General features: G+C 23.9%; 1 protein-coding gene across 8 annotated transcripts in view; it reads left to right on the top strand.

The window, feature by feature from the left end:
* LOC105257878 (F-actin-monooxygenase Mical) overlaps positions 1–16965 on the top strand; it is a 64733-nt gene that overhangs the window by 606 nt on the left and 47162 nt on the right. For all 8 annotated transcript variants that reach the window (XR_003122643.1, XM_025407747.1, XM_025407751.1 and 5 more), the window contains exons 2-7: positions 5809–6136; positions 7772–8096; positions 9047–9405; positions 12451–12708; positions 14355–14557; positions 15661–15794. Coding sequence is in view for 7 of the 8 variants with exons in the window: in XM_025407747.1 (XP_025263532.1) it covers positions 5855–6136; positions 7772–8096; positions 9047–9405; positions 12451–12708; positions 14355–14557; positions 15661–15794 (1561 nt within the window). In the remaining variant the exon portion in view is untranslated. The remainder of the gene's footprint in view (positions 1–5808; positions 6137–7771; positions 8097–9046; positions 9406–12450; positions 12709–14354; positions 14558–15660; positions 15795–16965) is intronic.

The following is a 16965-nucleotide window of genomic DNA, read 5'->3' as shown; positions in this document are numbered from 1 at the left end:
TATATATATATAGGATGTCCTAAAACTCATAATCAATCTTTCAATTTGATTATGAGTTTTTTTGGGACACCCTATACACACACACACACACACACACAGGGTGTCCCAAAATTCATAATTTTTCAAAGACAGATTCCTAGGATCATTTAGAGACGATTTTTCCTCAGTGAAAATGTCGATGAAGACCATCATTTTTTGCATGTTTCCAATTTTTGTCATCATATATCTTTATAATTAAGTCTTAAATTAAAACTCAACTAAAGTAAACTCTATTTAAAATTAATCGAAGAATGTGGTTTTGTTAATATTTTATTTCTACAAAGCTTAGTTTACGAAAAATCCCTTATTTCCAATCACTTATGATTATTAAGAAAATTATTAGTTCCTCGACATTTTCGTTGAGGAAAAATCGTCTTCAGACGATCTCAGGAATCTGTCTTTGAAAGATTGATTATGAGTTTCGGGACACCCTGTATATATACATATAATTATATAAGATATCTTATAAACGTATATATACTTGGATATCTTTCTAATAATAGATTTTTGAGCGTTGATTTTTTGCGAGAATAAGTTATTAAGACAAATTATTTCCGAAATCCAAAGCAATAAAGAAAAGCTTTTTGCTAATTAAATTTTTAAGTTTCAAATCGATAACAAATTTATATTATTAATGCTAGATAGATATAATAAAATATCACAATTATTATCAGATAGAAATACGTAACATTATATTATCTGACATTAGAAATATTTAACGTCAGATAAAATTTTAATTTGAAACTTAAACTAATACTCATGAAAGTATTAGTTATTTTCGAAAATATAATGCTTATTTAAAATAGTGTTATAAAATTATTGTTTTAAGAAGCATATCTTATGATTCATATTGTTTGATCTGCAATTGAGATTATTTATGAGATAAAATGAATCATTCTTATTTTCTTAAGATTGTGTTACGTTCTCTTTAAATATATCATGAAAAATTATAAATTATTCTATATTGCATTTAAAGATGACAAAAAATTTGACAGTGATTCACATGGATTAAGAATTTGTCTAATGAGAAACAGAAGTTCTTACATGTTTTTTTCTTATAGGGACAATATTGTTCATTTAGCAAAGGAAAAATAATAGTAAAGATAAAACAAAAAAAATATTTAATGATAAGAAATATGAATAATGATAATAATACTTTAAATGATTAAAACGATTTATACAAAGTTTTATTATGATTCAAATTGATTTTTTTGTAAATTATTAAAATTTACTACAGAATTTGAAATTTACATCTTTGTTGTCAAATGATATTTATATTTATTTTTCAAATTACATATAAAGACATTCCATACAAATGTCGAGGCTATTATAAAAATCGGAAATAGTAGCAAATAATATAAGTAGACTATAAAAATATTTTATTTAATAAAAAAATGTTCATTAATTCTTTTATTTATATATACAACATTCAGTTTTATCTAGAAAATATAAATATTAATATTTTCAATTCAATCACATTTTGCAGAGACTACAATTTATTTTTTTATTTATTTAATTTAAAATTTATTGTAGTTATTTTCATATTTTGTGTGTATGTTTTATGATACACATTTAGATAATATAATAAATATCTCTTAACAAAATATTTTAAAGATATTTAAAAATATTTAAAAAATGTTAAAAGATTTATTTTTTATATATTAGTTTTATTGTTACATATTTAAATAATAATATTAAGAAAATTTTTTATTTATATTAAATAATATTTAAATATTCTTTTTTCTTTACTACTTCTTCTAATGTTCTTTTTTATACAAATAAATTAAACAAAATTCAAATAAGAAAAAATAAGTAAAAATACAAGAATATTATCTATGTTTTTAAAAAAAATTTGAATAAATTATATACACTATATAATTATGGATTTTCTTTCACATATTTTTTACATATATTATATATTTCTTTTATTAAAAATCCTTAATTTAAATATTACAAATATTAAATATTAAATATTAAAAATTATACAAATATTAAATATTACAAATATTAAAAATTATAAATCTTTTATGATTTTTACATGTAATTGTGTATATGCGATCGTAATCTAAATACATATGATTTATAAAATTGAGCTACTTATTCCAGCATTTTTACAATTTGACTTTTATTAGTAAATGCAGCATTAAATCAGAGAGTAAAAAGTGAGACTATATTCTTCTCTCTTTGTCGTAGGATTTTGATGAAACCTTTATTATGTTTCCAGTATAAACTATTCACATTTTTCCATTCTTTTCAATTTTTCTTTTAATAACTATTGATAACTATTGATATTGGTATTAATATTGTGATAAAACACAAGTGCATCTTGAACTCTCCTTAATAATGTTCTTAAAAAAGGAACGATTAATGAATGATTAATATAGTTAACTATCTGTTGACAATAAAAATATTTTGTATCATGTGTCATTGACATATAGATTGAAAGAGATTGTAAATTTCAATATTTTTCCATCTTTTTTTCTGTTTTATTAATTTTTTTCTTGTTTTATTCTTTTTTTTTATGAATTTTAAAATAAAGTCTGATCTTTTTTTATGACATTAAAATTTTTTATTTTATTATTCTATGACAATCTTTCATGTAGTAATTTTGACATTACAAAAGTTAATAAATAGATGAAGCATTGGACACTTCAAACAGAGGAATAATAATAATATCTGTTTTTAATATAATAATGGTATATTAGGCGATGATACATTTGTAGATATATTTGATGCCAAATTAGTTGATTCACTCTTATAACGTACTATATATTGACAATAAAAATATCTTGTGTTAATTTTAGAGTTGGCAAAATTCCACATTTTTGAATAAAATACATGCAAGTGGCAAGAATCAGTTTTCCGGGAAAACTGGCAAAAATCTTTTCTGTTAAAAATATAAAAATAATTAAAAATTTTTTCTATTCATATTCATCAATTAAGATACTGTTTTTATAATTTAAGCTTTATCCAAAATAAAAGCGTAATAAATTAGGAATTGATATAGCAAATAAATTAAAAAATTATAAAGTTTTTTAATTACAAAGTTTTTTGTTAAAAGATGTTAAAAAATGTTAAAAAATAAACGCGAATCAAATATATATTAATAAAAATTTTAAATTTTGTGTTATATTTCTTACTAAACTAAAAATTAATGTGAAATTTAATAATTTTTTTAAATTATTTATTCTAAAAATTTCACATTTGAATTTAAATTAGAAAAGATTTTATTATTATATTGATTTTATTTCTTTAATTAATAATTAACATGATTTATTATGAAAGCAAATATATCTTTTTGCATAAAGTTCATGTAAATATATTAGTATAAAGATTATATAAATATATTTTAGTATAAATATTAATCATTTTTGTAGTTTTTGTTCAGTTTATTCCATTGGATAAAGTTCAAGATAGTAGAACAAAAACTGGAATTTACCACAATTTTTTCCACTGACTCGATTTTTCCGACCTTGATTATTTTCTCATGACACATAACACAAAATATGTTTATTGTCATCAGTTAATTAATTACATTAGTCATTACTCCTATTTTTAAGTGCATTGTTCTTGCATTGTCTTCAAAAATAAGAATAGTAAAAGCAGTGCTTAAACAATAATAAAATACTAATAATAATAAAATATTTAAATAATAATAAAATATTTACGTACCCTATTTCGAAATTTGAAGGACATGGATTTCCAACATTTTTTTAAATAACAACAAGATCATATAATTAATATAAGAGATTTTATTGAGATAGAGAGACAGAAAACTTCATCACTTTCTCAAATATCATATACCACATATCAATAATTGAATTAAAATATAAATATAAAATGTGATAATTTCAAAATATTTTCTTTACTTTAAGTGTTTTAATTATTGTATTTAGAATTAAATTGCGAGATTAAATTATACTAGTAATAATAATAAATTTTTAATAAATTTTTAATAATATATGTTTGTTACAAATTATAAATGTAGTTATACAATTAGATACATGTAATTTTTCAAATATGTTTTTACAAATGTTAGCAAAAAGAAATAAATTTCAAAATCTAAAGTTTTTCAGATAGATTCTTGTGAAGTTTCTCTGCTTCTCTTTCTTTCTCTTCTTTCTTTTTTTATATTCTAATCATCACTACGCGGAAAAAACCTAATTTAGAATTTTAAGAAATATTGATAAGCTTATTTCTTCCGGAAATCAACTGCAAAGTTTTCGCATTTCCGCTTCTCTCTCGGCGAAACGTGAGAGCAAATGCATGAAACGGGCTACAAAGTTATCAGACCGTAAGTTCAACGAACTGAAGAAGAACCTTCAATGCAAAGTACATATTACAGTTGCTAGCAAAGACTGCGAATAAGTGAGAGTTATCTTAATAGAATTGATAATGGAGCGGATTAATTCGTTTCATGTTTTCTGTTCGAATAAGATGGAAAATTGCAAGTTGATTTATTCCGATTTTATTTTTCAATTATTTCAATTTAAGCAATAATAAATTTTTGTAAAATTAATTTGCAATACTAATACGAATAAAAATATATAAAAGAGGCAAATATTTTGAAGCATTAATTTTAAAAAAATGTTGAAAAGTAAAGCCCTTTTTTTCACACTTTATCGCCAGAACTCTATCAATTGCATTATACAGGGTGGCCCCGAACGTTCCAGCTAGACTTTGAGATCTTATAGGAAATTTAATTCTGAACAAAACATTTCCTATAAAGATGGGTCGAAAAATGCTTCCTTAAGAAGTTATCGTTCAAAAACTTCAAAAATAATTTTTTTTTAACTAACTTTTATTTTATTTTCATAAAAGAAAAAGATTTTTATTTTTTATTTTTATCATTTTTTTTCAAGAAATTTATTTAGTTTTATTTTTTTTTATTTCATTTTCTTTTCACCTTTTGCTCTTCCTTCATCAGAGGTTTTTGAACGATAACTTCTTAAGAAAGCATTTTTCGACCCATGTTTATAGGAAGTTTTTTGTTGAGAATTAAATTTCCTATAAGATCTCAAAGTTGTCTGGCTGGAACATTCGCCACCCTGTATAATTGTTAATTGCAAATTACATATTTTTTTCTTAAAAACAAACATGTTTTTGCTTTACACCAATTGATTCTTCTCATTATTTTGTACATAAAATTATTAAGGTAAGATAATCGAAAAATGAATGTTTTACAAGATATTTTACGGTTTATGCAAAATTAAGAAATGAATTCAAGCCTCATAACTCGAAAAGTACTCAATGAAGAAATACTTTATTATAGTGTTTTGGAAAGCTCTCGAGATAAGCTACACGAATATGTAATAAAAAATAGGGAGTTCCATTTAAGAAATTGACGGTGATCTTCACGTGACTTTCAAATGACTCTCCCATGTCAAATCATTGCCACTATCTGATGGCCCCCTTCAAGCCATATAACTTTTGTCTGAAACATTTCTTTCTAAAGTGCATAGTTTATGAAATATTCGACCGGTCCGGAACTTTTGGAACACTGTATATATTCAATGATAAAATTTTTTTTAAAACTAATGCGCTAATTTTAATTGTCAAAAAGGGGTATTTCTATTTCCTATTAATGATTGTTTATTCAATTAATGGATTTTTATTGTTGCTCAAGACATAATAAAACGTACATTTTATATTTGTTAAATTTCTAATATAATAATTAATAATTTTACATTTATACATATATTTATATACACATTATACTAAATTATGAAAAGTGAAATAAAAATTGAACAAAATTTTCTATTTTTGCAGGTAATGAAGAACTGATGAATTATCACAAAACTGAAAGCGAAAGACGATGGATTCAGCCAATAAGAAGCAGGCGGTCAACTCACCGGAAATGGCGTTGGCCAGCGAGGTGTTCGATCAGTTTTGCAATGCCACTACATTGAAGTCTATCCTCGGCTATTATAGACAATTGTGTGAATTGCTAAAAGTTCGACCGAATGTCATTAATCAGTTTTATCCAAAATTGAAGGCGAAGCTACGATCATGGAAGGCACAAGCGCTATGGAAGAAGTTTGATCAACGAGCCAATCACAAATGTTATAATCGTGGTAAAGCATGTCCGAATACAAGGGTGAGTTTATTTATTAATTTCTTACTTTGCAATTGTCTCTTCCTTACAAGAAACGTTTTTTTAAATGAAATATAATTCTTAAAAGATTCTCTCTTTTATGTGTGTATGTAAATCATATTTGATAATCGATTATCTTCTTTATTAGAAGATTTTTTTTATTCGAATAGATTATTTAAGTGATAAAATGTCTAAACATTCTAAAAGAAGGAAAATCTTATTACATTTTATATTGACTTATATATACTTATATAATTTTATGTCGTCAATATCCAGTAAACACTGTTATATTAATAATATAAAAGTAATAAAATAGAATGTTACAAGTAATATACAGTAATTAATAATATTATACAATAATTAGTAATTATTATATACTGTACTATGCATATTACTGGAAAGTTAAAGATTAATTGTAATTTCTTAAATTTTATTAATAAACATAGCTTACAATAAATGTTACATTAAATGTTACATACAATAAATGTACAATACAATAAATGTACAATACAATAAATGTTACATTGTTGTTACATAGTTATATTACATATATAGAATGTAATCGTATAGAATATTGATCATATATCTAGTTGGCAATTAAATAAATAAAATAAATTAAATATATATGCAGGGTGTCCCAAAAGTTCCGGACCGGTCGAATATTTCATAAACTATACACTTTAGAAAGAAATGTTTCAGACAAAAATTGTATGGCTTGAAGGGGGCCATCAGATAGTGGCAATAATTTCACATGAGAGAGTCATTTGAAAGTCACGTGAAGATCACTGTCAATTTCTTAAATGGAACTCCCTATTTTTCATTAAATATTCTGGTAGCTCACGTCGAGGGCTTTCCAAAACACTATAATTGAGTTAGTTTTCATTAAGTACTTTCCGAATTATGAGGCTTGAAATAATTTCTTAATTTTACATAATCCGTAAAATATCTTGTAAAATATTCATTTTTCGATTACTTACCTTATCGATTACCTTTTCGATTACTTATCTTACCTTAATACTTTTATGTACAAAATAATGAGAGGAATCAATTGGTGTAAAGGAAAAACATAGTTGTTTTTAAGAAAAAAATATGTAATTTGCAATTAACAATTACATTTTTTTTTTTAAAACAACTATATGTTTTCTTTAAATATTTGACCGGTCCGGGACTTTTGGGACACCCTATATATATATATATATATATATATATATATATATATATATATTTATTTATTTATTTATTTATTCATTTATATATTTAAATTCCTTATTGGGATTATATTAGAAATTAAACTGACAAAAAAAGATATATTTTAGATCTTACGTCCTTTCATGGTGAAAAAAATTGAATATAAAATAGTTAAGTCAGATTTCATGGCATAATGACAAGCGATGGAACACATATATAACGATATTATATTGCAATAACATTTTATTATATTACTTTTGTAACGTTGCAAAATAATAAACATGATATATTAAAATTTTGTGTCACATAACTTGTTTATATTGTTTATTACTTCTACACATTATATTATTATAATAATGTTTACTGGATACTTAATTTCATTCTGTCAATATAATATTATATTGAAAGACATTTGTCTCGCAAGAATATTTTTCCTTTATTTATCTTTAGGTTTTGATTATCGGCGGAGGCCCATGTGGTTTGCGAACAGCTATAGAGGCACAGTTGTTAGGAGCCAAAGTCGTGGTGATAGAGAAAAGGGACCGGATGTCTAGGAACAATGTTTTGCATTTGTGGCCATTTGTTATCCAGGACCTACGAGGTTTAGGAGCGAAAAAATTCTTTGGAAAATTTTGCGCAGGTTCCATCGATCATATTAGCATTCGGCAATTGCAATGTATTTTACTTAAGGTTGCTCTAATTCTCGGCATTGAATTCCATGAAAGTGTTAGTTTCGATTCTTTGATTCAACCACCGGACAATCAAGAAGATGGCAGTAAGTAATGATTAATGATTAATTATAGAATATTTTTGAATTATAGAATATTTTTGAAATTACTTAAAAATTACTTGAAAATTTTTTAATTATAGAATATTTTTGAAATTACTTTCAGATCACATAATAACTTAAACAAAATAATAATTGTTTGAGAATATAAAAAAGATCAGAGTTTCTGAAACATTTTTGGCAATTTAAAATAACTCAATAATACGAATAACTAAAAAGCTATTTTTCCTAAAAAGCTTTTTTCAAGTTCTTGACTTAAATATGTGAAAAAAATTTTGAGAAGATTTATCGATTCTCCTTTATTAACTTTTTTATTATAAAATGCTATTTCTCGTGTTCTTATAATTTTTATTCTATCTGTTATTTTATCTATTATTAAAAGATTGATATGACTTAGTATGACATAATTCGACCTATATCTATAAATTAACAATTAAGAATGAATATTATGATTATGATTTATTTATTAGATAAATAATAATTAATATTTTCAAAACCTCTGATGAAGGAAAAGCAAAAGGTGAAAAGAAAATGAAATAAAAAGAAAATGAAACTAAATAAATTTCTTGAAAAAAACGATAAAAATAAAAAGTAAAAATCTTTTTCTTTTATGAAAATAAAATAATTTTTTTTTAAATTAATATTTTAGTAATAGCACGTAATAATAGAAAATGAATAAAGACATTTTTCATGAAATTTATCTAGTTTCATTTTCTTTTTATTTCATTTTCTTTTCACCTTTTGCTCTTCCTTCATCAGAGGTTTTTGAGTGATAACTTCTTAAGGAAGCATTTTCGACTCATGTTTATATGAAATTTTTTGTTCAGAATTAAATTTCCTATAAGATCTCAAGTCTGACTGGAACGTTCGGGGCCATCCTGTATAAAAATATATAATTTATGTTCATTTTTAATTAATTTTAATATTATCTCTTTCAGAGATTGGTTGGAGAGCAAAAACATTACCAGTGGATCATCCAGTCTCTCAATACGAGTTTGATGTGTTAATCGGAGCTGATGGTAAAAGAAATACATTGGAAGGTTTTAAACGAAAAGAATTTCGAGGAAAATTAGCCATTGCAATAACTGCGAATTTCATAAATAAACGAACCGAAGCAGAGGCGCGAGTTGAAGAGATTAGTGGTGTTGCCTTCATCTTTAATCAAAAATTTTTTAAGGAATTGTATCAAGAAACGGGAATTGATTTGGAAAACATCGTATATTATAAAGATGACACGCATTATTTCGTTATGACTGCTAAGAAACATAGTTTAATCGACAAAGGAGTTATTCTACAGGTAACATAAAATTTCATGATCATATATAATAGATCATAAATAATAATTAATAATAATAAATTAATTAATTAATAATAATAAATAATAATAAATTTTTTGAAAGTTGGAATTAGAAGTATATTTTTTTATATGTACATATGTATAATTTTGTACTGTATTGTAATATATTATAATATATATTGCATATTCACTCTAAACTAAGCAAAGAAAAGAGGCAAAGAAAATAATGAATATGCAATAAGCAGTCACACAAGTTTTTCTTTAAAACAATTATGTGTTTTCTTTACATTGTTCTTTACATTCTTTTAATTAATTCGTATTGTTTGCAAAAATCAGAAGTAAGGAATTCGAAAAATAAATATTTAACAAAATATTATGTCAAAATATTGTCACTTCCAAGCCATATAACTCGAAAAGTACTTAATGAAAAAATATTTAATTATAGTGTTTTGGAAAGCTCTTAAGATAAGTTACAAGAATATGTAATGAAAAGTAGGTAGTCCCATTTAAGAAATTGAAAGTGATTTTTACATAATCTTCAAACGACTATTCAGGGTGTAACCAATGACATCATCTTATGTTCTCCTCAAAATCAATTTTTGTCTAAAACGTTTTTCTCAAAAATGCTTAGTTTTTGAAAGAAAAGGGGTGCACGGATGGTCTCAGACACTCTGTATATATATCCTATTTAAATATTCTAATACATATATTAAAGTTATTATTAATATATATATATATATATATAAAGAGAGAGAAAGAGAGTGGATTTTTCATGATATAACATACATATTGTGAAGAAGCATGTTCCTGAAATTAATTTAGAAAGTCATATATATTTCCAATTTATTATATATATTGCCAAATTTTTTATTATTTTAAGCAATATTTTAATTATTCTTTTATAGATTTATTTTCAGGTTTTGTTTCCTTAACGTTTAATCTATATTTCATTTTTCTCTGTTTTTAATAATGAAACTATTTCAAAAAATATATTTTTTTATGACTTTTGTCTCTTTTTATGAATTATGAAATTATATTTAAGTAACTGTTGAATTGAACTGTTGAAATTGTTGGTATTTGCAGAACATTCTTTACTTAAAATGATTTCAGTAATATAGTTTGTATATTATTTTGCATATTATATAATGAAATATTCTATATACATGCAAGCTAAAGCATATTAAAGATCTGCAATAGCCCTTTCAAAAATATAAAAATATTTCTATAGAGAAAAATGCATGTTTTTTCTATAGAAAAAAATGTTTGTTTTCTTTGAAAATACAGACAAATAATATAATATTTCTTTTCAAGCTCACATTTTTCTTTAATATTATAATATTATATTATTAAAGTGATAAGTTTATTATTATTATAATAAATTTATATTTTTTTAAAATAAGATATAATTTCTGTTATAAAATATCTAATAAGACAAACCATATACAGGGTAGGCCATTTTAATCTACGCACTGAAATATCTCAAAATCCATAAGTTTAAGACAAAAATGTTTCAGACAAAAGTTGTATGGTTTTGAGAGGGCCATAAGAAGGTACCATTGGTTTGATCTTGAAGATCATCTCCAACTTTTTAAATAGAACCGCCTACTTTTTATTACATATCCTTGTAGCTTATCTCGAGAACTTTCCAATACACTATAATTAAGTTAGTTTTCATTAAGTACCTTCCGAGTTATGAGGCTTGAAATAATTTCTTAATTTTACATAAACCATAAAATATCTAGAAAAATATTCATTTTTCGATTATCTTACCTTAATACTTTTATGTACAAAATAATGAGAGGAATCAATTGATGTAAAAAAAAATATAGTTGTTTTAAAAAAAAAATGTAATTGTTAATTGCAAATTTTGATAAAAGTCTTATTATAGATTTTTGATAAAAGTCTTATTATACATATATTATTTAAAATTTCACAATATATTATTACATGCTGTAACTGTAGTTGATGCATTAATATAAATCTTCTATCTTATAATGTAAATCTTTTATCTTTTTATCAGTATATATCTTTTAAAAATTAATTACTTGAAATTAAATATTACATATTTTGATCAGTTTGTATCTATCATTAATCTTTTATTAATCGAACTTAATATTATAAAACTATGATTATATTTATAGTGATATCAAATAATATTGAAATTATAAGCAAATCAATAACTCCGATATAAATTATAAATAATATCCAGTAAACATTATTTGTTACAGTAATATGATATGGAAATAATAAATAATATAAACAAGTTACTTAAATGATACAAAACTGTAATATATTAATTATAATATATTATTTATTATTTTGCAACATTACAATAGTAATGTAACGAATATTGCAATATAATATTGTGTACATATTTTATCGCTTGTCGCTACACAACGAAACTAAACTTAACTATTATGTATTTATTTTTTCACCAAGAAATATAAAGGACAAATATTAACATAAAATCTAAAATATATCTCTTTTATGTCAATTTAATTTCTAATGCAATCCTAACAAGAAATTCAAAATATTAAACGGATTATTTGAAATTAGAAAATGCGAATTGGAAATCGGAAATAGGAAATAGTCCATTTACTGCATATTTGAAAAAAATCAAAAGTTTTATATAAATTAAATTTCGAATTTTGTAAATTAAATATATATAATTTTTATTTTATTTATTTAACTATTAATTCTATATATGACTAATATTTTATATGAATTAATTCTATCTATATGAAATATGACTATATGATGCCACAATGATATAACATATGCTACATTATGTTAAATTTATAAATGAGAAATTACAATTAATAATTTACTGATAATATACTTATGTATATTATTAACATTTCTTTTTATTGCTTTTATACAACATTAATATAACAATGTTTATTAATAATATAAAATATGGAAAAAGAAAAAAAAAGTATAAGAATAACAATCTTTTAATATTTATTTAAATAATACACACTAAGCTATAAAACTTCTACTCGTTTCTCAACAATTATTATAAACTTAATTATTATTGATTTCTAGGATCATGCTGACACTGCAAAACTTCTCGCAAAAGAAAACGTAGATCGTGAAGCGTTAATGTTGTATGCGCGAGAAGCGGCGGAATTCTCGACGGAATATCAAATGATGAACATGGAATTTGCGGTGAATCATTATGGCAAACCGGACGTAGCCATGTTCGATTTCACTTCAATGTACGCGGCAGAAAATGCAAGTCGCATATTAAACCGTCATGGACATGGACTACTTATGATCCTTGTAGGCGATAGTCTTTTAGAGGTAAATGAGATATATTTTACAATCACTCGCAAAAATTCCATGAAATTTGTTCTAGAAATTCGTTCTATAAATTTAAATTAATTCTAACATAAATTTTATACATACATTTATAAAGAAAACTTCGGAAAAAATATTCAAGATGTATGTATACACAACCAAAAATTGACTGTTAAGAATTTTAGAATATTGCAATCCTATTAGAGAAATAATTATAAATAAACTTTGGGATATTTGATTGGTTACTTATTTAAAAATTAATATCTTAAAAAATATATTAAAAAATATTAAACGGATTAAAAAATAATATAATAATATATATTTGATATTAAAATTTGATAATCAAATTTCTCCACTTGAATTTAGAAATATGTAATTTAAAATAAGTATGATTTCTGAATATTTTATATGATATTATATATACATAAAATAATATAATAATAATGTTTATATAAAAACTAAAACACTTCGTAAATTTATTTGTAAATTATTAAGTTATTGTCACGTTATTTTAAAAAATGTTTACTATGTATGAAAACTGTACAATACCTGGAATTAAACAAAATTCTATTAAAGATCTTTTTTTAGTTATTCTTAATTCACTTTATAATGAAACTTTGCTTTCTGATTACTTGAATCTTTACTGTTTTCACTTTTATTTTTTAGTATATCGGGTGTCCCAAAAGTCCCGGACCGGTCGAATATTTCATAAACTATGCACTTTAGAAAGAAATGTTTCAGACAAAAGTTGTATGGCTTGAAGGGGGCCATCAGATAGTGGCAATGATTTGACATGAGAGAGTCATTTGAAAGTCACGTGAAGTCAACCGTCAATTTCTTAAATGGAACTCCCTATTTTTTATTAAATATTCGTGTAGTTCACGTCGAGAGTTTTCCAAAACACTATAATTAAGTTAGTTTTCATTAAGTACTTTCCGAATTATGAAGCTTGAAATAATTTCTTAATTTTACATAAACCATAAAATATCTTATAAAATATTCATTTTTCGATTATCTTACCTTAATACTTTTATGTACAAAATAATGAGAGGAATCAATTGGTGTAAAGAAAAACCATAGTTGTTTTTAAGAAAAAAATATGTAATTTGCAATTAACAATTACATATTTTTTTTTTAAACAATTATGTGTTTTCTTTACACCAATTGATTCCTCTCATTATTTTGTACATAAAAGTAATTAAAATAAGATAATCAAAAAATGTATATTTTACTAGATATTTTATGGTTTATGCAAAATTAAGAAATGATTTCAAGCCTCATAACTCGAAAAGTACTCAATGAAGAAATACTTTATTATAGTGTTTTGGAAAGCTCTCGAGATAAGCTACACGAATATGTAATAAAAAATAGGGAGTTCCATTTAAGAAATTGACGATGATCTTCACGTCTTTCAAATGAGTCTCCCATGTCAAATCATTGCCACTATCTGATGGCCCCCTTCAAACCATACAACTTTTGTCTGAAACATTTCTTTCTAAGCATAGTTTATGAAATATTCGACCGGTCCGGGACTTTTGGGATACTCTGTATATTTCGGTATTTTTTCATTTATTCAGAGTTTTAAATTTTTATCATTATATTTCTTATTTTACTTGATGTTTAATGAAAAATTAAATCAATGATTGTAGCCATTTTGGCCTACTGGTTCTGGTTGCGCGAGAGGATTCTTGAGTTCTCTGGATGCTGGTTGGGCAATCAAGGGTTGGGGCGCTTCGTTTTCACCATTGGAAGTAATCGCCGAGCGCGAATCAATATACAGGTTGTTGGGACAGACGACGCCGGAAAATTTAAATAGGGATTACGCTGCATATACTCTCGATCCTCATACTAGGTAAACTATAATTCGAGATTCATATAATAAGCCAATTAGATGTTAAATCTAATTGGCTAGCACTTAGTAAATATTGTTATTAAGAAAAAATAGCTAGCACTCAGTAAATATTGTTATAAAAACCAATAAAATGGAATGTTACAAATGTATGTAAGTATTATCAATAAGTTATTGATTAATTATAAATTTTCAATAAAGTGTAATTTTCTAATTTTCCATAAGCATAATATACAATAATGTGAATAAATAAATTGTAATTTTCTAATTTTCCATAAGCCAATCTACAATAATAATATAACAACGATCACATATATTATTGTTATATCATAGTTGTGTTCTAGAATTGATAATTAAAATAAATAATATGTACTTAATCTGTAAAATCTGGAATTTAATTAATAGAAATTTCGATGTTTGCTTCAAATAGTAACAATAATAATAATAAACTTTTGTATTTACTTCCAAATAATCTAAATAATTTTTTTAATATTCTCATTTATTTGTTAGGATCGTAATAGAAATTAACAAGCAAGAAATATACTTTAGATTTTATAGTCCTATGTAGGTATTATCTATTTCGTGATGAAAAATTAAATACAAAATAGTTAAATGTGGTTTCTTAAGGATAAGCAATAGAATACGTATATAACAATATTAAATTGCAATATTCTGTTATATTACTGTTATATTATACTGTTGTAATATTGCAAAATAATACATGATATATTATAATTTGATGTTGTATAGATAATTTGCATATTTATTACTTCTACATTATGCAACAAACAGTATTTATTGGGTATTGAATTTTAGAAAATTATCATAACAGAAATTGTATAAATTGTAAAGAAAATTTTTGCCAAGTGTTTTTTTTTTATCTTATATCAAATATCACATGCAATAATAATGAAACTAATTTGCATATTTATTACTTCTACATTATGCAACAAACAGTATTTACTGGGTATGGAATTTTAGAAAATTATCATAACAGAAATTGTATAAATTTTAAGGAAAATTTTTGCCAAGTGTTTTTTTTTTACCTTATATCAAATATCACATGCAATAATAATAAAACTAATTTATTTATTTTATTTTTCAAGGTATCCAAATCTTAATGTACATTCTGTGCTCCCGATACAAGTGCGCAGTCTTCTTGATACAGATGATCCTGAAAGTATCAAACAATCTACAGTACAGCCTGAGATCGATGCTCCAAAGAAACGAAGACGTCGCGGTAAATTTAACGATATAATATTGAGTTTTATAAGATTCTTGATTTACACTGTAATTATTTTATTAAACTCTGTTATCTTTAATGTCAATTGAAGTTTATTCGAGTAAGTTATTTAATTTCTTTTTTCTTTTTTCTTTTTCAACAACGTACAAATAATGGGCTCAAGCAAATAGCGGATATACATGCAATATAATAAATATTAAATCAAATTAAACGATTCAGGAATCTCTTAACGAAAAATTGTACAAAAATAATAGTTAACACACACAAGTCAAGAATGACATAAGCTTAAAATAATAACTGCAAATGTTTTTGTTCTAAATTAAACTCTCCAATATAATATATTCTTATATATTCTTATATTTTGATTATAATGAAAAGACTAATAAAAATGCTAAATTTAATTAAAACTGATAATAATAAAAACTGATAAATTTAATCAAAAATACAAGGAGATTTGTATGAGGTATGTAACATAAATGATTTTGAATTGTTGTGTAGAAGTGAAGAAAATTGTAATATGTATATATATATATATATATATATATATATATATATATATATATATATATACAGGGTGAGGCATCTAAAACAGGCCACCTGAATAACTCCGTTGGTAAGCCGAATACAAAAAAATTGTTCAGACAAAAGTTGTATGGTTTCAAGGGGGACATATGATGGTGTCATTAGTTTAATCTTGAAGAGCCACCCGAAGGTCACGTGAAGGTCAGCTCCAACTTTTTAAATGGGACACCTTATATGCTTTTGCATATTCTTGTAGCTCATCTCAAGAGCTTTCCAAAACACTACAATTATGTTAGTTTTCATTAAATACTTTCCAAGTTATGAGGCTTGAAATCATTTTTTAATTTTACATAAACCGTAAAATATCTTGTAAAATATTCATTTTTCGATTATTTTACCTTAATACTTTTATGTACAAAATAATGAGAAGAATCAATTGGTGTAAAGAAAACACATAATTGCTTCGAACAAAAAAATGTAATTTGCAATTAACAATTACATTTTTTTGTTCGAAGCAATTATGTGTTTTCTTTACACCAATTGATTCCTTTCATTATTTTGTATATAAAAGTATGAAGGTAAGACAATCGAAAAATGAATGGTTTACTAGATATTTTATGGTTTATGTAAAATTAAGAAATTATTT

Source organism: Camponotus floridanus, unplaced genomic scaffold, assembly GCF_003227725.1.
Source record: "Camponotus floridanus strain SB8 unplaced genomic scaffold, Cflo_v7.5 scaffold187, whole genome shotgun sequence".
Taxonomy (NCBI): domain Eukaryota; kingdom Metazoa; phylum Arthropoda; class Insecta; order Hymenoptera; family Formicidae; genus Camponotus; species Camponotus floridanus.
The sequence above is the reverse complement of the archived record's forward strand: the minus strand, read 5'-3'. Positions and strand labels throughout refer to the sequence as shown.